The following is a 24347-nucleotide window of genomic DNA, read 5'->3' as shown; positions in this document are numbered from 1 at the left end:
ATCGGACTTTTCAAATCACCTGCCCTACAGATATGCCTCATCTACGCCCCACCTAACCTTCTCGAACACGATTCTTCCCCCCTCATTGAATTTATTGTAGATAACCTCAAATCAGACACCCCCACAGTCATACTCGGAGACTTTAACCTCCATGTAGACTCCTTCCCCCGCACTCCTGCCTGCGAAACCCTTCTAACCACCTTCGAAGCCCTAGGCTTCAGACAGCTCATGGCCTCCCCCACTCATAAGGCAGGTCATACCCTCGACCTCCTCTTTATCAACTCCCACCTTTCTGCAACTAACATTCCTGCAGCCACCCCCATACCCTGGTCCGACCACTACATCATCAATGCCCAAATCTGTCTCAATTCCCCCTCCATAATCATACAAACCCAGAAAAAAACTATCTCCTTCCGGAAACCCTGCTCATCAGAAGTCATGACCACAGCACTAGACAAAGCAGTAAAGAACCTCAACCTGTCAGATCCAGATGCAGCCCTATACTCTTGGAATCATATCACCAAATCTATAGCCAATGACCTCTGCCCCATGATACACAAAGAAATCCCCCTCCTACAGAACAAAAAAAAACCCTGGTACACTAACAAACTACAAAAATTAAAGCAGGACCTTAGATCAAAAGAACGCCTGTGGCGCCGCCAACCCTCCCCCCAACACAAAGCAGTGTATAAACAAGCACTGCACGGCTACCGGCAAGCCACCATCAATGCCAAAAGGGACTTCCATGCATCTAAAATTCACGACCTACAATTCAACGCCAACGCCCTCTTTTCCTATGTCGCAGATCTCACTAAGACCCCCCACCCTACCACCCCCGAAGAACACCCCAAGGAAAAATGCGAGGAGCTGGCAAAATACTTCCAACACAAAATATCCAGCATCCTCCTACGCTTTCCCCCTAACCCCACGACCAACTCCCCCATCCCAATTCACAGTAGCTCCAGCATCAAATCCTTTGACCTCACATCCACCCTTGAAATTGAGACCATCCTCAAAAAGATGAAACCAGCTACACATTTCGCAGACGCTATCCCCTCCAAAACCCTCCTCTCCATTCCCACCACCATCGCCAAACCCTTATCTGACTTCATTAATTGCTCCCTCACCTTCGGCAAAGTCCCAGATCCCCTCAAACTTGCCGTCGTGAAGCCACTCCTAAGAAAACCCTCCCTTGATCCCTCTGATCCTGCAAGCTACAGGCCCATCTCCAACCTCCCCTTCCTTGCAAAAGTCCTCAAGAAAGTAGTCAATACTCAGCTCTCCGACTACCTTGAGGAACACAACCTCCTGCACCCATCTCAATTTGGATTCAGGAAAGGCCGTAACACTGAGAATCTCCTTTTAGCTATCATTGACACCATACTTATCGGTCTAGACCAAGGTCATTCGTTCCTACTTGCATTATTAGATATATCGGCAGCCTTCGACACTATCAATCATCAAATCCTTCTCGCCCGCTTGGCAGAGATAGGCATTGCCGACACAGCACTAGACTGGTTCGCCTCTTACCTCACAAACAGAGAATACCTTATAAAACTTGATCTCTTTGAATCTGCTCACGTTCCCCTCATGCAAGGCGTCCCCCAGGGCTCTTCCCTTTCCTCCACCCTCTTCAATATCTACCTCCTTCCCCTCTGCAACCTACTCTCAGACCTAGGCCTGGACTTTTTCTTATATGCTGACGATGTGCAAATTCTCATCCCCATTCAAAAAACCCTCAATGAAACCATCCTCTTCTGGGAATCCTGCCTAGTCGCCATTAACTCCCTATTAACCAACCTCCACCTTGCACTGAATGCAACCAAAACCGAATTACTCTTCATTTCCAAGCAACCTGTTCACGCCTCCTCCTCCACATCAACCCTCTCCACCCTCACCCACACCCTACCCCCCTCTGTAAGAGACCTGGGAGTCACACTTGACCAACACCTCAACTTCAAGCCACACATTAAGTCCCTGCTTAAAGCAGGATTCTACAAACTCCAGATCCTAAAAAAGCTCAGACCACTACTCCATACACAAGACTTCCGTCTAGTCCTGCAGTCGACCATATTCTCCAAAGTGGACTACTGCAACGCCCTGTTGCTAGGCCTCCCATACTCCACCATCAAACCACTACAAACATTACAGAACGCCATGGCAAGAATCCTAACTAACACACGCAAAAGAGAGCATATTACACCCATCCTTGTAGACCTGCATTGGCTGCCCATCCATTTCCACTCTCAACATAAAACCCTAACCATACTTCATAACACTCTCTACAAAAGCAACTCCGCCTGGCTCAAGAAGATGCCCCACTTTCACATCTCCCATCGCCCCACAAGATCCTCCCAAACAGGCACCCTACATACACCCCTCCTAAAAACAGCACATCTCTCCACCACCAGGGAAAGAGCCTTCACCATTGCAGGCCCGGCACTCTGGAACTCCCTCCCCACACACCTCCATCTTGAGCGCTCCCGGACCAATTTCAAAAAAGGCATCAAGACCTGGCTCTTCAGACAGGCCTACCCTGAAACCAACCCCCCATAGACAATCCCCCCCTCTGAAGCCAACTCCACCCTCCCACCCCAATCCCTGCACACCCCTCTGGATCTCTCATCATCATGCCACCTGAAATTGCCTTGACGTAAGTTAATTGTATTCTCCCACTGCTGTAAATAAGTTACAACTTATAGAATGTTTAATGTAAATAAGTATTAATGTATAACCCTCTCTAAATTATCACACTTCTGCAGTCCTTCTGCTGTAAATACCTCCTCCTGTAAATTCCTCCACTACAATTATGGTTACGCTTTTCTACTTTCTCAGCTGCTATCCCCTCCTCCTCTATCTATACCCCTCACTCCCGCCCCCCTTTTCTCGCCTGCTCCCTCCCCCGCGCCCTGTTTTTTGTAATTTTCCTCCTTTCTCAAGTTTATTGTAAACCGGCGTGATGTGCCCGCACGAACACCGGTATATTAAAAGCTGTTAAATAAATAAAATAAATAAATAAATGCAATTTATGATTCACTTTTATTTTCTGGCAATTTTATCTCTTGCTCATTCTGATTAGAAATAAGGAAGGGAGTCTTAGTTTCCAAAAGATATTTAAAAAATGCATTATTAGTCCAATAAAATGATAGCATTATATATTACATTTCCATTCATTCAAGTGGACAAACACAGCATCCAACACCTTCTTTAACACAGCAGCACGATAGGGTGACATTAACTTGGGCTGAGATGAAGTGTTTGGTTTGGAAACTCTAGTGTGCCACCACTGTTGGAATATACCATACAAGTAAATTTTCCAATTTTACTTTGCATGTCTCACATGGATGGAATCTATACTTCAGAAAAAGCTACATTGGCTAATATGGTATTCATTTTTCATTTACTAATTCTCAGAATTTAAAAAAGTCTGCAAAACAATTATCAAAAACCTTTCCTAAGTTTTCACTCCAAAAGCATTTAACAAGCCTTTGGCAGATAATTGATTCACTCTTTAAACAAGGTTCAATAATTATAAGTGGTGCATTCATTTAAGTGTTATTTTCTATATCCCTGAACTAAAATGTTTGTCCTATTTACCATTCTCATTTTGACACAAATGGAAAAAACAATGAAAGACACTTACCTCCTGTCCTTTTCCAGCCCTGGGTACGAACATATCACCATTGAAAGCATTAATCTCTTGTATTTTAAGATTTGCTAATTTCAGTTTCTCTTGCAGAAGCTTAATTTCAGATTTTTGCGAATCTATCATGAGTTCCAGGTCTACAAAAGATGATTGCTGGCACTCCTAGAGAAAACAGAAGAGGCACAATAAACATTAAACTGGTTGGAACATGTAGTTTGAACATAATTGAAGTTTTAAATGAGGAAGATTAGAGAAGACTGAACATAAAAATATATTCACTTTAGCCTTATAGTTAGTGCGTGCTAACACGAAATAAAGTTTTTTTGAAATTTCGGAAAAATTTCTTTCGTTTTTGAGCACTCCCAAACCAACACTATAATTTTTCCACATGATGAGCATGCAGAGATTCAAAATCAATAAAGCAAATGTTACTTCCATGCTTACTTTTGAGCTATTTGAGAAGTAGCCTAGTGGTTAGAGCAGTGGGCAATGAACCAGGGAAACCAAAGTTCAGATCCCACTGCCATCTTTGTGACCTTGAGGAAGTCACTTTACCCCCTGTTGCCTCAGATACAAACTTATAGGGTCAATCATCAAATCACATTAGGGTCTTCACACGCGCTAAATGGTGTTTAATGAGCGTAAATTGCAGGATATTTTTCGTGTTGCGAGCTGGAATGCAAATTTGATAATTAGTATGCAGAAGATAGAAAAGTATGCAAATTAGGGGTTCCTACCGCATTTTGAGATGAAATAACAAGCAATAATGTGGGTTTTATTGTGGGAAATAACACTTTTTTGGGGTTTTACCGCAGCAGAGATACCGTTATCACGAATCACGCCTATTATCCAGTTTTTATCGCATGTGATAAAATGAGGCCTTCTCTCAGACACACATATCAAGCCATTCTGGGCCAATAAAAACATCTTTTCTTACCCGACCTGTCTTCTTAAAGCTACAATGTTAGGAGATACTGGCTGCTTTGGGCAGCTTGGCGGCGACGACAGCAACAAGAACAATAAGAAACACAAAAACAGGCAAGTGAAGTTCAAACCCACCTAGGGAAGTCCCAGCACCAGAGCCAGAGTCACTGGGCCCACCGATTAGGCATCCTGGCTATTGGCAGTGCTGGCCATGCAGGAAGGCACAGCAGCGATACAGGGAGCACATCTTACAACATGAACCACATTGCTGGGCTTGCTGGAGGAACACGTGATTAGCAGGTATTGCCTCAGCTCTTAGGCTATCATGGAATTATATGAAGAACTCAAAGGATCTGTATCAGGTTACGGAAAGCTCCCATGCTATACCGGGCCTCACCAAACGTTTGTGTACCCTGCATTTCATGACAACTGGCTCCTTCTAAATGACAGTTGGGGTTGTCAGAGGATTGTCCTACATCTCTTTTTCCCACTGTTTGGGCCAGGTCAAAGCAACTGTACGTGTTTGCATTAATCAGTATATAGCATTCTCTTGTGAAAGGCAGGACTTGATGGAATTGAAGTGAGGGTTTTAGGCCATTGCCAACTTTGCTAATGTTCTGGGAGCTATCAATGGCATTGATGTGGCAGGGAGGAGATTCACCACAACAAAAAGCTCTTCCACTCCCTCAACATGCAAGTGGTCGGTGTAGCTCGAATGTGTATCCTCGACGTGGTTGCCAGGTACCCGTGAGTGAGGCACGATTCCTTTATACTTAAACAATTAGCCTTATTTGAATTTTTTTAAGATGGCCTCTATGGTGACGGTTGGCTCGTAGGTAAGATTGTGCTTCTTTCTATAGTCCCTCTCTGGCTATATGTTTCCAACAAACAGCAAGGACGTGTGGGGGCTCACGGGGATGTGACAGCATAGGTGACATGACAAATGGCATTAACAGTTAGGTTGACAAGCCTTCAAGGCAGGGCCCAGCTTTCTCTCTCCATGCCAGAGTGGCCTGCTAATGTTGCGTACCCAAACAATACAAACAATACACTTGCTGCAAAGCTAAGTGTGTAACCAGGGACTATACACTTTCTACTGGTTGACTTTAGGCAAGTGGCTTATCAAATACTCCCATTTGGAGGTGTCAAAATGTTACTTGTAGAGCAAATCCAATAAATATACTCTAAACTGGCTCAATACCCCAAATTTTATAAGCTAAAACAATATGTATAATACTACTACTTGGGGGAACTGCAAACTAGCAGGTTATATCTTATCTTTCACTCATAAACTACTTTTTAAGAAAAAAAAGACAAAAACCAACCAGAAGTGGTATCAGAAATTTTACGGTGCTTCCAATCTCATGGGCTCTTGCCCTTACAGGGCTACAACCCCTCTCCTGTATAAGCACTATTAGATCACGTCACTTACCAACTTACTGGTGGCTTGTCTGTTATAAAACTTTTTTTATTTTTAATTCTTTAAAGTGCAAAAAAACCGCATCCCTTAAATTACCCGTATTTTTATTAAAGATTTCACTCTTCACCCTTCTACTAAACTCAAATTATACTTATCTCTTGAGCTGCGAATTACTCGCATGAATAGTGGCTGATTCGCCTGAATAACTCGCCCGACATTGCCAATGTTTCGGCGCGCTCCCCGCGCCTGCTTCAGGGGCTTTCAATCGTGCTCAACTTCTTGTATAGAAAATTCTCCCTACAAAAATAACATCTTGGTGTGGCGCCGTTTCATCGACGACATTTTCATAGTGTAGAAAGGAACTGAGTCCCTTTTTAAAGAATTTATTGTTTGGTTAAATTCTTGTGAGCAAGCCCTACAGTTTACATATAATCTTGATAAATCCTCTGTTTCCTTTTTGGACATAAAGATTTCCTTAGAAGAAAAAAACTTCTTTTTTTCTATCTTTCAAAAGCCAACCGATCGAAACACAATATTAGAATATTCCAGTTGTCATCCTTTAAACTTGCGGAACAGTATTCCTTTCGGTCAATTTTTGAGACTTAGAAAGTTATGTTCAACAGTGCAGGAATATAAAACAAGAGCACAAGAGATGAGTCAAAGATTTGTAAACAGGGGTTACCCGTTAGCTGTGGTACGAAGAGCCTGTAAACGAGCAAGATGGAATCATAGAGAGCATTTATTACAATCAAAAAGAGAAAAACCATCCACTAGCCGGTTAACGTGCGTACTGCCATACTCTTTGGGAGTGAATGAGGTAGTACGTAGTATCAGACGTCATTGGAACGTTTTACAAGTGCACACAGTTTTTGAAGCACAGCCCCTTATAGCATTCAAAAGAGGCTCTAATATAAAAGACCAGGTGGTCAGTTCATATTTTAAGGTTCAAAAAGAAAGATCAGGAGAAGAAAATGGACATTTTCCATGTGGGTCCTGTGCATTGTGCCCATTAGCTCATACTAATATTGATGTTCCTCTAGTAAAATTAAGAAAATTTAAACCCATAAGAAGAACATCATGTGTCTCAAGAAATGTAGTTTACGCTATATGGTGCCCATGTGGGCTCATATACGTAGGTAAAACCACAAGACTATTGAAAACACGTCTAATAGAGCACAAGAGCGCAATGAAACGGGGCAGATTGGAAGCCCCGTTAGTGCAGCACTGTGTTGAGAAATCCCATAGTTTTGACAGTCTATTTTGCACAGTTTTGGATAGCGTTGAGCCGGATGAGCGGGGAGGAGATTTAAATCACTGTTTGTTACAACGAGAACAGCGATGGATTTTTAAGTTGGATACTGTTGCTCCTGCAGGTCTCAACAAAGAAGTAGATTGGACAGTTTATTTGTAGTTGATTGGTTGGACTGCAGTCCATGTCCTGTGTATAAAACAGCTGATATCCGGTAAAGGCGGCAAGTCAGCGTTTGTACGCCATATTTGAATGGGAAAATTTTAAGTTCAGCTGAATTGTAAGTTCCGTAGCGTTAGTCGTGATAAAAGAATTGATTAAGGTAAAGAATTTTTATATTCATGTTCTTTTCTAGAAGCAGTTGAGCACGATTGAAAGCCCCTGAAGCAGGCGCGGGGAGCGCGCCGAAACATTGGCAATGTCGGGCGAGTTATTCAGGCGAATCAGCCACTATTCATGCGAGTAATTCGCAGCTCAAGGGATAAGTATAATTTGAGTTTAGTAGAAGGGTGAAGAGTGAAATCTTTAATAAAAATACGGGTAATTTAAGGGATGCGGTCTTTTGCACTTTAAAGAATTAAAAATAAAAAAAGTTTTATAACAGACAAGCCACCAGTAAGTTGGTAAGTGACGTGATCTAATAGTGCTTATACAGGAGAGGGGTTGTAGCCCTGTAAGGGCAAGAGCCCATGAGATTGGAAGCACCGTAAAATTTCTGATACCACTTCTGGTTGGTTTTTGTCTTTTTTTTCTTAAAAAGTAGTTTATGAGTGAAAGATAAGATATAACCTGCTAGTTTGCAGTTCCCCCAAGTAGTAGTATTATACATATTGTTTTAACTTGTAGAGCAAAACCATTTGGTGTCCACAATGTGGAGACTCCCAGGTCATGTGTGCCCTGTTAGTTATCTGTCAGCCAGGATGTTAGCTACTGTTTGTCTGGACCATCACATGGGTTAAAGAAAATCTGGGGGCTGTGCATTTAGGTCCTATCAGAGTCATTGCGTCATGTCAGACAAATGTGTAGCTCTGAAGGACATACTGTAGAACAGCCAGGGACATCTGCTTTAACATACGTGGCAGCTGAGATGTATATTTTCAAATTTAGAAGAGTATTAGAATTGTCTACCGACAGCCTGGTTGTTAGAAACACGGGCACATTGTGTACAAAACCCACAAGCTATTTCTCATTCAAGACGATCTGATGCAGCATAAGCAAGCACTAGAACATTCATACTGGGTCAAAGTAAAAGGTACCATGGACATAGGGTTTGCCAATAGCCTTTTAAGTCTCATGTCAGGCCACAGCCTAGCTTCCATTATCTGACAGCATGCTGTGTGTTGGCAGTGAGATCACAAAGTCAGGGTGGTGTGAATGATGCAGCCATTCTCTGTTTCCCACAGGAGATTCGGTTCACAGCGGCTTCTCACACCAGTCGCTATTCCCAACACACCAGCGGAGATGAGGTACAACAAGGCATTATGTTCTGCCTGCTATGTCAAAGAATGCACCTAAATTCTCAAAAGTAGATTTTGCTGTTTGAACAAAACAGGGGGAGCTTTCATGTTTGCCCCACCCAGAGTCACTGCGATAGTGCTGCTCTGCTGTGTATTCCATAATCTTGCTATATGACATGGTCTCCCAGTAGACATTCCTGATCTACCCCAGGATCCTTCATATCCCCACCCCCCCACCCCCGCAAAAGCCAGGCAGAACACATGGACTGGCAGCCAGCATCAGCAAAGCATCATACTCTACTTTGCCTGTTAGTCCTCAATTACTGCTTCCACTTCCTTGGAAGAGAGCACAGCAGAATATTTAGAGCTGGTTTTATCTCTATCTTTCTTGTACTTCCAAGTCCTCAGTCTGAGTCAGTGTGTCACAGAAACCACTTAAGCCTAGTTAGGCCACCTACTCATATTGGAGCAATAGGTGCAAGAGACTGTAGTAGATAATGTAGACCTAAATCAACCTAACACTAATTTGATATGGTTGGCCTAATCTTTTCGTAGTGATTGCCAGTCCAGAAAAGTAACATATCACCATAGCCTTCATGAAGAGCTGGCAGTTAAGTGTACAGAGCTTGCCATAGCTGGTGCTTTCTTGCTTGCCTAGCTATGTCTTGGACCCTGTTCTAGCTTTCACGTTGGCAAGATAGTGGCCTAGGTATGATGGAAATCCAGCAGAGTCAAGGACATAGAATCACAGGTACCTCAGCTGCTTAAATGAACAAGCTGAAGATACTAGTTGACACTATCATCAATCTCAGACTCCTCTTGTTAGAGCCTGATTCCATAGTTGACATTCGTGTGCATCTTAAGAGCTCCACATGTACATGGATGCATAGTGTCACATGGGCTGCAAAGACACAGGTGGCAGTACTGCCTCAGCTATTGCTGAGACAGTGCTGACATTGGAGTGCTCACCTAGCAGCCCTTCATATACAAGGTTTTGGAAAGCACATGTCAAAGATAGTGGCAAGCCCAAACTACTCACAGGTCACTGCAAGCTAGCATATCTCATTGGGGTTGCACACCCCCATTCATAGCTGGCCCCTGCTATACCTAGTTAAGCAGTCAACTCTCAAATACAGATGGTGAGGGCCTTAGCCCTTGGACTGCCAGGTTGGTTATGTTAGCTCCTCAGGGAGGATACACTAGGATGCTGGATTGAGATTAGAATGTACTTAATAAGTATAAGAACTGATATCGGATCCGATTCTGGTTCCGATTCACATCTATAGAGATGTGAATCGGAACTGATATCGGATCCGATTCTGGTTCCGATTCACATCTCTAGTACTTATGACTTCACTTGTGGTAGAAAGTCAACTTAGAAATGTAAACGTCAGAGTATATTTAGTGATTACTACAATAGCAACTACATGTCACCTAACAAAAGGTTCACCTCTATGTTAGAAGCTAATAACCTAGACTGACATGTCACAGGTAACCATTGAAAAATATTGAGCTGTCAGGACACAGCAAGGCCGTTAGTCTGTCCAGCTCAGGGCTAGTCATGTTGTCCCGCTTTACGTAGCTACCTAGAAAATAGGCAGAGTAGTTTGAATGTTCCAATCGGTAGTAGCTGTTACAGCTCTAATCCTATCTGTGGCCATCCTTAAAGCACATAGACTTAGGACTCCCAGGGAGACAAGCTTGTAGAATGGTTATTTTATAAGCAGAGTGACCACCTTTCAGGACTTTTCTTATCTGAGGCCCATACATGTCCACATGGCTGCTAGGACTGGTGGCCAGTCTAGCACAGTAACTGTTACCTGCAGGAACTCTCCCGATGGCATCGTCATTTCCCCTTAATGCTGGCTTCTCTCGCGGCGCGGCTCCGCGTGAATCGGGGCTTGGCCATGCCCCTTATGAAGTAAGACGCCGGCGGAAGTGTGCGGCAGCGTGGGAAACTTACCCTATATATAGAAAGCCTCTTCTCTTTTGCTTTGCTTCGGCCACAAGTGTGTTGGGGAGTTTCTTTGCTGTGTTTCCTGCTGCTTGCTGCCTGCTTGACCCGGACTGCTTTTTGGATTACTCTTCTTGCTGCCTGCCTTTGGATAAGTTCGCTTGGTTCCTGTTGCTCGCTGCCTGCCCTGTCCTGGACTGTGACTGGATTACTCTGCTTGCTGCCTGCCTTGGTTCCTGTTGCTCGCTGCCTGCCCTGACCTGGACTGTTACTGGATTACTCTGCTTGCTGCCTGCCTTGGTTCCTGTTGCTCGCTGCCTGCCCTGACCCGGACTGTTACTGGATTACGTTACCAGCTGCCTGCCGCTGGACTACTCTTTCTGGTTCCTGTTATCGCTACTGGCTCTACCTGGACCACCAGGGGTTTCCTACCCAATGCCACTCTCCGAATTTCCGGTTCCAAGGGTCTCAACTACTCAAGGTAAGCGGTCACCGGCCTTGCTTCCACGTACCAGTGTAACACTATCCTATAGACAGCATCTCCTATGGTATTTGAGCAATTTGGTAATATATCATATACAAAACCTGTGTATATATATAGTATTTTATCGATTTTTATTTTAACAATATCAAAAAACAATTCATTAAAAAACTCTTTGTTAATATAATGTCATACACAATATAATATACCATTATACCAGGTTTGTTTCGCATTTACTCCCTGTTTATACAAGTTGCTGTCAAAATTGTACTAAGTTGTTTGTATCTGTTGTTAACAAAAATTTGACAAATGCACGAAGTTGTTGTATCTGTAAACCGGAGTGAAGGCAGCTTGCTATACTTCAGTATAAAAAAACTTTTAAATTAAATTAAATATACCTACAAATCATTCATTCACCATTCATACTTATCATAAAGACATTACAGATGACAAATTCCACATTTAGTAGATTACAAACAAATTAAAACACATTATCTAATTATGCCTCCAAAACTTTTATTTGGTATTCCTTCTTTTTTTCACGGTGGTACAATCCTTCCAATTCACTACCTTCAATTGTATCTATTTCCTTTATTTAATTAAATTCTTCTTCCCATTGAAGATAGTGAATTGGAAGGATTACACCACCGTGAAAAAAAGACAAAAAGAAGGAATACCAAATAAAAGTTTTGGGGGGATAATTAGATAATGTGTTTTAATTTGTTTGTAATCTGCTAAATGTGGAATTTGTCATCTGTAATGTCTTTATGATAAGTATGAATGGTGAATGAATGATTTGTAGGTATGTTATATTGTGTATGACATTATATTAACAAAGAGTTTTTTAATGAATTGTTATTTGATATTGTTAAAATAAAAATCGATAAAATACTATATATACACAGGCTTTGTATTTGATATATTACCTATTGCTAGTATTTCCTGTGTTAAAAACCCTTGCTGTGTATGTGTTTCAGCATTTTGGACATTGTGGATACCGAGACTAAGGCAGGAGTGTTGATAGACTCTCACTCATCAGCTCTGTGCATGGCATTAAGCCTAGAGAAGGTGTTGTCAGCAGATGACCTCATGAGCCTATACCCAATCTCTATCTAAAGCCTGGCACTATGCTAAATATATAGAGCAAATGCTCTCAGAGGTATAATATGGTAAGCATTATGGTTTGTTCACTTTATGAGTTGTTATGTAGAAAGACAAAATTGAGGCCCATGAGACGGCTGGAGTGACCCATGTCTGTAATTCAGACATTTTAGTTATCATATATGCTTCTCACAGATGTCTGTCATGCTGTCAGGAGTACAGAATGTTCTGTGAGGAGTAATGACTCAGATGACCTCAATAGCAGATTGGGACTAGCTTGGCACAGACATCATTGATGTTTGATGACAAACAGTCCTGGAACATGCCAATTGGGCATGGGTATGTAAACAAAGTGCTGGAGATAGTCTATACAAAACAGTGTTGGTCAGATACATGGGTCTGGGTGCATCTAGGTGAGAGACATGCTGTGTTAGCCTCTGTCTATATCTGTATCTAGGGGTGACATATGGTTCGTTGTTACATTTCTTACTAAAACAATGCATACACCAGTGTATGCACTGTGGGGTGGATTTTAAATGCCCTGCGCGGGTAAATCCGGCCGGATTTACACGCGCAGGGCCCTCGCGCGCCTATTTTGCATAGGCCGCCGGCGCGCACAGAGCCCCGGGACGCGTGTAAGTCCCGGGGCTTTCTAAAAGGGGCGTATCGGGGGCGTGTCTAAAATGACGCGGCATTTCGGGGGAGTGACGCGGCATTGCAGGGGTGGGTCCGGGGGCGTGGCGCCGGCCCGGGGGCGTGGTCGAGGCCTCCGGACCAGCCCCCGGGTCGGGTGATGGCGCTCCAGCAGCCCGCTGGCGCGCGTAGATTTACGTCTGCTTTTAGCAGGCATAAATCATGAAACAAAGGTAAGGGGGGGTTAGATAGGGCCGGGGGGTGGGTTAGGTAGGGGAAGGGAGGGGAAGGTGGGGAAAGGGAGGGGAAGGTGGGGGGAGGGTAAAGGAAAGTTCCCTCCGAGGCCGCTCCGAAATCGGAGCGGCCTCGGAGGGAACAGGCAGCGCGCGCTGGGCTCGGCGCTCGCAGGTTGCACAAATGTGCACCCCCTTGCGCGCGCCGACCCACCTCTTCCGGAAAGGCATTCCAGGCATCATCCACCCTCTCCATGAAGAAATATTTCATGACGTTGGTTCTGAGTCGTCCACCCTGAAGTTTCATTTCGTAACCCTTAGGTTCTATTGATTTCCTTCTGTTCCATGTCTTCTGTTAGGGGTAGTAGCTGCGGCTCTTACAGATTACCCCCTTGCACACTTTTCTTCATTTCCACCTCTAGCCTTCCAGATCCACAGGGTTTATCCCATAATTTCTTGAATTAATTTACTGTTTTTGTCCACACCACCTCCTATGGAAGGGCATTCCAGGCATGCAGCACTCTCTCTGTGAAGAAATATTTCCTGATGTTGGTTGAGTGTCTCCCCTGGAGTTTCATTTTGTGAACCCTAGTTTTACTATTTGCTTTCCAATGGTAAAGGTTCGAGGATTGTGAATCATTAATTCCTTTCAGGAATCTGAAGGCCTGTATCATATTTCCCCCTGCACCTCCTCTCTTCCAGATCCTTCAGCCTCTTCTTATAAGTCTTCCGATGCAGACCCACATCATTTTGGTCGCCCTTCTATAGACCGCCTCCATCCTGTCTCTATCCTTTTTGAAATACGGTCTCCAGAACTGAACACAGTACTCCAGTGAGGCCTCACCGATGACCTGTACCTCCTTTTTCTTACTTGTTATTCCTCTCTCTATGCAGCCTAGCATAGTGCTTTCTGTTAGGGTGTTTGGTAGTATTATGTGTTTTCTGCAATTTCTATGTGCACTGTCGGCCCAATTTTAAATCCCACTCATGCGCAAAAAAACAGGGGTTACATGCGTGGCTGGGCCTTGAGCGTACAGTTCGCATCTTTGAAGGGGCCCGCCCATGCGCATAACCCCCATTACGCACCAAAGTGCCAGGCCCAGTTAAAGGGGCGGTCAGTACAGCAGCCATTTGCCACTGTACCGGGGAAGGGAAGGAAGGCACGCGCAAGTTGCTACTCCTTTGTTAGAGCAGAAAGCAACAAAAAAAAATCTACAGGTAGGAAAAAGGGTTTAGAGGGTGGGGAGAGAGGTTAGGGTAGGTTATAGGGAAGTTCCCTCTCAGTGCGCTCCTTAATTGGAGCGGACTGGAAAGAATTGGGGAAGGCCGCGATGCATTGCCGCACGAAACTTGAGGAAATCTACCTCTCTTGCGTGCACGGATTACAAAATCCGGCACATCTGTGCTTGCAGCCCAACAATTTTATAACATATGCGCAACAAAGGGCGTATGTTATAAAATCGACGTGTCCAGTTTTTAAAATCTACCCCGAGTGTCTTTCCTTTCAGATGTCACTTCAATTTCGATTACTGGAGAATCTTCATTTTCCGATATTAAAAAAAGGCATTTTGTATGGGTAACATTTGTGAGGCTGGATGTCTGCCTGAAACAGAATATTGAGCATGATGGACCCTTAATCTGACCAAGTATAGCAATTCTTATGTTATTTTCTGAATTCTCTGTGGAGAGATTGGGGTTTTTTTTTTAAACTTTTAACCAACAATTCCTCTTTCAGTTGAGTCAATTTTTTTTTTTAATGGAGACAGCTGAAGGCAAATTGGAAAAGACTTCAGCTTCCAGATGATCCACCTTAAGACCAAAGCATCACAGTAGTTTCACAAGATAGCAGCCATTTGTAGATTTGTTTTAATATAGGACACCTGTATTGGATGCAGAGTTTCTAAATATTTTGCTTACTACTCAGGTACAATTCCCTGGTACATATGTCCTGAGACTATACAAAAAAAAGCAAAGTCAGGATGGGAGGGTTTTTCAGTAACTTGCTAAAATGCTTTTACCACAAGAGCACAAGCATTCCTTAAGATAAAACACATACAAAACTTTAGTTTGCCCCCAAAAAAAGATTTTATAAAAAAGCAGCACTCTAACACACTTACCGTATTTTTCGCTCCATAAGACGCAAATTGTTTTCCCCAAAAGTGGGGGGAAAATGTCTGTGCGTCTTATGGAGCGAATATAAAAAAAAAATAATAAACTACAACCCCCCCACCCTCTTGACCCCCCCAAGACTTGCCAAAAGTCCCTGGTGGTACAGCAGGTGTCCGGGAGCCATCTCCTGCTCTTGGGCCGTCGCCTGCCAGTAATCAAAATGGCGCTGGTGGCCCTTTGCCCTTACTATGTCACAGGGGCTACTGGTGCCATTGGTCGGCCCCTGTCACATGGTAGGAGCAATGGGCGGCCATCCATTGCTCCTACCATGTGACAGGGGACGACCAATGGCACCAGTAGCCCCTGTGACATAGTAAGGGGAAAGGACCACCGGTTCCATTTTGATTACTGGCAGCCGACGGCCCAAGAGCAGGAGATCGCTCCTGAACCACCGCTGGACCACCAGGGACTTTTGGCAAGTCTTGGGGGGGTCAGGAGGATGGGGGGTTTAGTTAATTAAATTTAAAGGGTTGGGGGTGGGGGTTTTTTTTCCCCCAAATAAAGAGAACGCTAAAGGTTTTCTGATTTGGGGAGTGGACCGAAATGGCCCTCCCCAGACCCGAAAATGAAATGGGGACAAAAAGAATTGTATGCACACCCCTAATTTGCTCCATAAGACGCACAGACGCCTGGGAACAGAGCCGGTATAGCACACCCTTTTTTTCCCCCCCCTCTGAATCCTAGGTGCGTCTTATGGTCAAGTGTGTCTTATGGAGCGAAAAATACGGTATTTAAAATTTAAATAGGGAGATATATATAATTTTTCAAAATTACTCAATTAACAGTTAATGGGAAAACAGCCAAGAATTAGCCCGTTTCTAAATGTTTCTATTACTTAGCTACAGGTTAGAGGAAAAACAGTATGCAATCAGCAGTCTTAGTGCAAATAAAAAAAGCTAACAGATGAAAAAATATATTTTTCTTAAAAGCAGGCAGATATTAAGAAACTTATTAAATGTAAAACAAGACAAACAAAGCATAGCTCTTGGAGTTTGGCACTTCTCTGGGAACCGATTCACCGATTCTCGTATGCTGCCTTGAGAGCCTCAGTTAATTGTAGAGCTTAGCTTAAGCTAGGCAGTAGACTCTCCAGGAAGGTGGGTGGGAATTAAGCATGGCTAATTCATCCTTCTGTCTATAGAGAACCCCCTTTATGGTAAGCATTCACTTTCTCCATTGACAAGCAGGGATGAATTACCCATGACATGTGGGGAGTTCCAAGCATAAGTCTGCAGCAGAGTACTTACAGAAAAAAGAGAGGTGAGAGGAATACTCTGTGAACAGGCTCTGCAAAACTGCTTGCCCATAGCTACTGTCACTTCTGGAAAGAATGTCTAGACTGCAATGGGACGTGAAGATGTGCACATACTACCAAACTGCAGCTCTGCAGATGTATTTAATAAATACATGGTTATAAGATGAACCAATGAGGTAGCCTTGTCTATAACTTGACGACTCTAGACAGAGATCTGGAGGCCAGCCACAGAATATCAATATGTGAAACAGTCTGCTAGCCAGCTGAGCAATGAGTGCTTGGCAACAGCTGATCACAGTCTGTCGGGATCATAGGAGACAAAATGTAAGCCTGACAATGTGGTTGAGTTCTCTTCAATTAAAAAGTCAAGGTCCTTTTATAGTCCAATGAATGGAAGGTTTTCTCCCCTTTATGTACATAAGGTTTTGGAAAGAATGTCGGCAAAACAATCGCTAGATTCAAATGAAATGCAGAAACAAGTTTTGGCAGAAACTTAGGGTAACTGTAGGAACTTAGGATTACTTTTCCAGCCGAAGTAATGGTGACTACAACTAACATCTTCCAGGTAAGAAACATTAAGGACGTTCACTCAAATTGTTCATAGGGTAGATTCATCACTTCTGCCAAGATGATACTGAGATCACAGGGCACAGGTAGCTTTGCAACCAGATATCTCATATACCACAAACCCTTCATGAACTTTATCATCAGAGGATGGACAGAGATCAACTTTCTAGCCATTTGAGGGTAAGCAGCAAAGGAAATGAGATGCACTTTGACCAGTGATGCACTGAGAGCCAAAGAGAACAGAGAGAACAAACACTGAAGCAGATCTTTAGGAAAACAAGCAAACAGCATATCTGCATCCGTCTACAGCAGAAAAGTATCCAAAGCGAATCGGAACTTGCTTTGAAGAATGGAGCAAAATTTATCAACTTTACGACTGTCTTCCAACACAAAAAGATTGATTGATGGGCACCCCCATAGGTCAAATAGACGGTCTGCCACACCTTGATCCAGGGACCACTCATGGTGACAAAAAACACTTCTGTGTTTTAGAAGGTAAGTTGCTTGGAGAAAAGCTGTATAACTGTGAACCAACTCCCAAATTCTAGGGGTTTCCTGGAAGAGGGTTCAGGACCTTGTGTCCCATTGTTGTTCACATGGAACATTGCCACTTAGTTGTCAGTTTAGATAAGAATTATTTTTCCTTGAAGCAGATGCAAGAATCCTCTCAGCATATACTGAATGGCTCATAACTTCAAACGGTTGATCTGAAACACAAGTCAAGTCCTGTCGCCAAACAGATTCCCCGAATTGGAATAAGCCCATGGGTACACTCCATCTCCTGGTGGATGCAACTGTCACAAATATTTCCTAAGGTAGCATTCGAAGAGGAACATCTATCTCTAAGACTTGTGCATCTAGCTTTCAAAGGAAAGATGTATTCATCTTCATGGTAAACTTCACAGCGAGCGACAAAGGCTGAAGCAGTTGATTCCACAGGGCGCAGAGACCCTGTTCTGGGTTCAGACTGTCCACACTGGCATTCTGCACAGGGGCTCTGACCTGGGGGGCTAATCTAACTGAGGTCTACACTGGGGGTTACCTGAGGGGCTTATCGCCTGCATGCACACAGGACTACCTCGGGGGCTTACCCAATATAAAAACACACAATTACTGAGATTATACCTGGGTGCTTGAACCCAGAAGCATATTCCCTACACAAACCACCACACACACACACACTTTGATTCAGTACATCACGGATCCAGGTACTTAGGAAGGTAAGTTTATTTGAGCAATAGGAGGACAGAACAAATGAAATCATATCATATAGAAGTTTCCAAAGGATCAGCCTGTGCTATCACATCCAGAAGCACATTCTCATTCTCTCTCCAGCTGTATTTCTCCTTATACAATAAGGGGCAGATTTTCAAAGGGTTACGCGTGTAACATATGCACGTAACCCCCGAAAACCGGCCCCAAGCTGCCCCTGCACGCGCCGAGCCTATCTTGCATAGGCTCGGCAGCACGCGCAAGCCCCAGGACACACGTATGTCCTAGGGTTTTGAAAAAGGGGCGGAGCACCAGCCCAGGGACGAGACTGAGGCCTCCAGAACAGCCGCTGTGCCGGGGGATGGCATGCTGGCAGCCGGCCGGCACGCACAAGTTACGCCTGCCCAGAGGCAGGCGTAACTTTCCCGATAAAGGTCAGGAGGGAGTTTTACATAGGGCCGGGAGGCAGGTTAGATAGGGGAAGGGAGGGGAAGGTGCGGGGGGAGGGGGGCGGAAGGAAATTTCTCTCTGAGATCGCTTCGATTTTGGAGTGGCCTCGGAGGCAATTGAGGAAGGATCCACGGCTCGGCGCGTGCAAGTTGCACAATTGTGCACCCCCTTGCACATGCTGACCCTGGATTTTATAACATGCGCGCGGTAGCGCGCGCATGTTATAAAATCTGGAGTAGATTTGTTCACGCCAGGTTGCATGAACAGATCTACGTCCGTGCGCAGGTTTAAAGATCTGCCCCCCCAATGCTTGGGAAAAGCAGTGATGTTCCCTCCCTCTGAGTTCTTATCAATATCAGGCACAACTGCGTAGCGTTCACTCTCTCTCAGGCTTTAGTATAAATTAATCGCTTGCTTTCTCATCATAGACCTACTGGAATAACTAAAATAAACAGAGTCTTCCCTGTTCATAAACATTTCACAGTGCAAAATAGTAAATATGAGTTTATGCAGGGCTTGGCCTGTGGCCCTCAAACTTGTCTGGGTGAAAACTCTGAATCCACACGGCCCAAACTCCACACACATTGTCAGCCAAAATAACAAAAAATGACTCCAAGAGGCCCCAACTGAAGAACTCTCATATTGAGACAATTCATGGGAAACACATACACCATTGATGCCACATGCTTGACAACAATCAGTATTGCTTAGGCCAATACCACTGTTGTAAATCCAGGACCACTGCTCGATAGAAGGAATGCTTTCTCCTCTAATGAGTCTATCCATGCCCATATGAACTTGATAGTATGGGTAGGAATGATGTTTCACTTGGCAAAGTTGATTATAAATCCCAGAGACTGAACAAGCTGGAACATTATCAGTAGGAAGATGGTGTGCTGCATCTACAGCTTGCAAATTCATGAAGACTCTTGGGACCACTGAGAGTCTAAAGAGAAGATCCTTGTATTGATAGTGAGAAGAATCCATCATGAAACTGACGTATTTCCAATGAGACTGACAGATGGTTATGTGAGCGCTGCATCTTTTAGATACAAGGTGCTCATCCAACCTCCTACATGGATAAAGGGAAAGATAGTATGAAGGAAGTTCATTTTGAACTTCTCATGCAACAGGCTTTTTGTTCAATCTTTGTAAATCCTGGATGGGTCTAAATCCCCCTCACATTTTGGTGATAAGAAAATAGTAAGAACATAAGAACATGTCATACTGGATCAGAATAAGGGTCCATCAAGCCCAGCATCCTGTCTCCAACAGTGGCCAATCCAGACCATAACAATTTGGCAAGTACCCCAAAACAACGTCTATTCCATGTTACTGTTGCTAGTAATAGCAGTGGCTATTTTCTAAGTCAACTTAATTAATAGCAGATAATGGACTTCTCTTCCAAGAACTTATCCAATCCTTTTTTAAACACAGCTACACTAACTGCACTAACCACATCCCCAGGCAACAAATTCCAGAGTTTAATTGTGCGTTGAGTGAAAAAGAACTTTCTCTGATTAGTTTTATATGTGCCCCATGCTAACATCATGGAGTGCCCCCTTAGCCCTCTATTATCCGAAAGAGTAAATAAGCGATTCACATTTACCCATTCTAGACCACTCATGATTTTAAACACCTCTATCATATTCCCCCTCAGCCGTTTCTTCTCCAAGCTAAACAGTCCTATCTTCTTCAGCCTTTCCTCATAGGGGAGCTGTTCCATCCCCTTTATCATTCTGGTCGCCCTTCTCTGTACCTTCTCCATCACAACTATATCTTTTTTGACATGTGGTGACCAGAATTGTACACAGTATTCAAGGTGCGGTCTCACCATGGAGCTATACAGAGGCATTATGACATTGTCCATTTTATTCACCATACCGTTTCTAATAAATTCCCAACATTCTGTTTGCTTTTTTAACTGCTGCAGCACACTGAACCGACGATTTCAATGTGTTATCCACTATGACGCCTAGCTCTCTTTCTTGGGTGGTAGCTCCTAATATGGAACCTAACATTGTGTAAATATAGCATGGGTTGCTTTTCCCTATATGCATCACCTTGCACTTATCCACATTAAATTTCATTAACCATTTGGATGCTCAATTTTGCAGTCTCACAAGGTCTTCCTGCAATTTATCACAATCCGCTTGTGATTTGACTACACTGAATAATTTTATATCATCTGCAAATTAACTTTCTCGTTGTATTCCTTTCCAGATCATTTATAAATATATTGAAAAGCACGGGTCCCAATACAGATCAATGAGGCACTCCACTTCCCACTCCCCTCCACTGAGAAAATTGTCCATTTAATCCTACTCTCTGTTTCCTGTCTTTTAGCCAGTTTGTAATCCACGAAAGGACACTGCCACCTATCCCATGACTTTTTACTTTTCCTAGAAGCCTCTCATGAGGAACTTTGTCAAATGCCTTCTGAAAATCCAAATACACTATCTACCGGTTCACCTTTCTCCACATGTTTATTAACTCCTTCAAAAATGTGAAGCAGATTTGTGAGGCAAGATTTGCCTTGGGTAAAGCCATGCTGACTTTGTTCCATTAAACCATGTCTTTCTATATGTTCTGTGATTTTGATATTTACAACAATTTCCACTATTTTTCCTGGCACTGAAGTCAGGCTCAATGGTCTGTAGTTTCCCAGATCACCACAGGAGCCCTTTTTAAATATTGGGGTTACATTAGCCACCCTCCAGTCTTCAGGTACAATGGATGATATTAATGACAGGTTACACATTTTTACTAATAGATCTGAAATTTCATTTTTTAATTCCTTCCGAACCCTGGGGTGTATACATCTGGTGCAGGTGATTTACTACTCTTCAGTTTGTCAATCAGGCCTACCACATCTTCTAGGTTCACCGTGATTTGGTTCAGTCCCTCTGAATCATTACCCATGAAAACCTTCTCCGAACGGCTATCTCCCCAACATCCTCTTCAGTAAACACCAAAGCAAAGAAATCATTTAATCTTTCCGCGATGGCCTTATCTACTTTAAGTGCACCTTTAACCCCTCGATCATCTAGCGGTCCAACTGATTCCCTCACAGGTTTTCTGCTTCAGATATATTTAAAAATGTTTTTACTGTGAGTTTTTGCCTCTACGGCCAACTTCTTTTCAAATTCTCGCTTAGACTGTCTTATCAATGTCTTACATTTAACTTGCCAACGCTTATGCATTATCCTATTTTCTTCCGTTGGATCCTTCTTCCAATTTTTAAATGAAGATCTTTTGGCTAAAGTAGCCTCTTTCGCCTCACCTTTTAACCATGCCGGTAATCATTTTGCCTTCCTTAATGTATGGAATACATCTGGATTATGTTTCTAGGACGGTATTTTTTAACAATGTCCACGCCTCTTGCACACTTTTTACCTTTGTAGCTGCTCCTTTCAGTTTTTTTCTAACAATTTTTCTCATTTTATCAAAGTTTCCCTTTTCAAAGTTTAGCACTAGAACCGTGGATTTGCTTTCTGTCCCCCTTCCAGTCATTAATTCAAATTTGATCATATTATGATCACTATTGCCAAGCGGCCCCATCACTCTTAACTCTCTTTTACCAAACCCTGTACTCCACTGAGAGTTAGATGTAAAATTGCTCCCTCTCTCAGTGGTTCCTGAACCAATTGGTCCATAATACTGTCATTTATTCCATCCAGGAACTTTATCTCTCTAGCATGTTCCGATGATACATTTACCCAGTCAATATTGGGGTAATTGAAATCTCCCATTATTACTGCACTACCAATTTAGTAGCTTCCTTAATTTCTCTTAGCATTTCACTGTCTCACCATCTTGGCCAGGTGGATGGTAGTATACTCCTATCACTATACTCTTTCCCAACACACAAGGGATTTCTACCCATAAAGATTCAATTGTGCATTTAGTCTCATGCAGAAATGTTTATCCTGTTGGACTCTATGCCATCACGAATATAAAGCGCCAAACCGCCTCCTGGATGCTCCTCTCTGTCATTGTGATATAATTTGTATCCTGGTATAGCACTGTCCCATTGGTTCTCCTACTTCAACCATGTCTCTGAGATGCCAATTAAATCTATGTCATCATTCACTGCTATACATTCTAATTCTCTTATCTTACCTTCTTAGACTTCTGGCATTAGCATACAAACATTTCAAAGTGTGTTTTTTGTTTGTACTTTCATTCTGCTTTTTAATTGATAGGGATAAGTTAGAATTTTTTAGCTCAGGTGAGTTTTTAGTTACAGGCACTTGGACTACTTTTCTTATTATTGGAACCTCACTGTTGGGATGCCCTAATTTTAATGCATTAGTATCCTTTGAAGATACCTGCCTCTGAACCATGCGCTGCGAGAGACTGTCGACTTTCCCCTTTGTTCTAGTTTAAAAGCTGCTCTATCTCCTTTATTATTATTATTTTTTTTTTGTAATACAATTTTTATTGAGTGATCCTCAGACACAATATGAAACTTTGCCGATAACAGACAAGCAAACATAACTCTATCTCCTTTATAAAGGTTAGCACCAGCAGTCTGGGTTTCACCCTGGTTAAGATGGAGCCCATCCACTGGGAAGAGACCCCCCCTTCCCCAAAAGGTTCCCCAGTTCCTTACAAAACTGAATCCCTCTTCTTTGCACCATCGTCTCATCCACACATTGAGACTCCAGAGTTCTGCCTGCCTCTGGGGACCTGCTCGTGGAACAAGGAACATTTCAGAAACTGCTACCCTGGAGGTTCTGGATTTAAGCTTTCTACCTAAGAGCCTAAATATGGCTTCCAGAACCTCCCTCCCACATTTTCCTATGTCATTGTTGCCCACATGTACCACAGCAGACGGCTCCTCCCCAGCCCTGTCTAAAATCCTGTCTAGGTGACACGTGAGGTCCGCCACCTTTGCACCCGGTAGGCATGTTACCAGGCAATCCTCACACCCACCAGCCACCCGGCTGTCTACATTCCTAATAATCGAACCACCAACTATGGCGGCCGACCTAACCCTTCCCTCCTGGGCAGTAGCTTTTGGAGACACATCCTCAGTGCGAAAGGACCATGCACCACATGAAGAGCATGTCCTTGCTACAGGATCCTTACCTGCTGCACCAGGTTGATGCTCTCCAATCATGAGACCTGCTTTCTCCAAGGCAGCACCAGGGCTGAAAGTCTGAAGTTGGGACTTGGATACTATATCCCTGTAGGTCTCATCTATATACCTCTCTGTCTGCCTCAACTCTTCCGAGTCTGCCACTCTAGCCTAAGGGATCAGACGTGTTCTCTGAGAGACAGGAGCTCTTTGCATGCATGCACATGTGCAATTTTTCACCGGCAGGTAGAAAATCATACATGTGACCCTTGATGCAAAAGACTGGGAAGCCCCCCTCCTGCTGGACTGCTGCCTTCATCTCAAATTTGTTCAGTTCCTAGTTAAGTTTTAGGTTGCTGTGGGAGTAGGAATGTGTCTAATTAGCGCCCTTTAAATGTATTTGTGAATTCACTATATGTCTGATAGTGGCCTACAGGGGAATGATTAAACTCTCAATAAGTTGAGGGGAATTCGTGAAATGAAGTTAAAAGTCTGTTTTGTTTTGTTTTTTTT

The 24347-nt window shown here is 43.4% G+C and overlaps 1 protein-coding gene across 3 annotated transcripts in view; it reads right to left on the bottom strand.

Annotated features, from left to right (window-relative positions):
- Positions 1 to 24347, bottom strand: part of CNTLN (centlein) — a 1032335-nt gene that overhangs the window by 562752 nt on the left and 445236 nt on the right. For all 3 annotated transcript variants that reach the window (XM_029608687.1, XM_029608696.1, XM_029608677.1), the window contains exon 10: positions 3644 to 3808. In XM_029608687.1, coding sequence (XP_029464547.1) covers positions 3644 to 3808 — 165 coding nt within the window. The remainder of the gene's footprint in view (positions 1 to 3643; positions 3809 to 24347) is intronic.

The sequence above is a fragment of the Rhinatrema bivittatum genome, chromosome 1, assembly GCF_901001135.1.
Source record: "Rhinatrema bivittatum chromosome 1, aRhiBiv1.1, whole genome shotgun sequence".
Taxonomy (NCBI): domain Eukaryota; kingdom Metazoa; phylum Chordata; class Amphibia; order Gymnophiona; family Rhinatrematidae; genus Rhinatrema; species Rhinatrema bivittatum.
The sequence above is the reverse complement of the archived record's forward strand: the minus strand, read 5'-3'. Positions and strand labels throughout refer to the sequence as shown.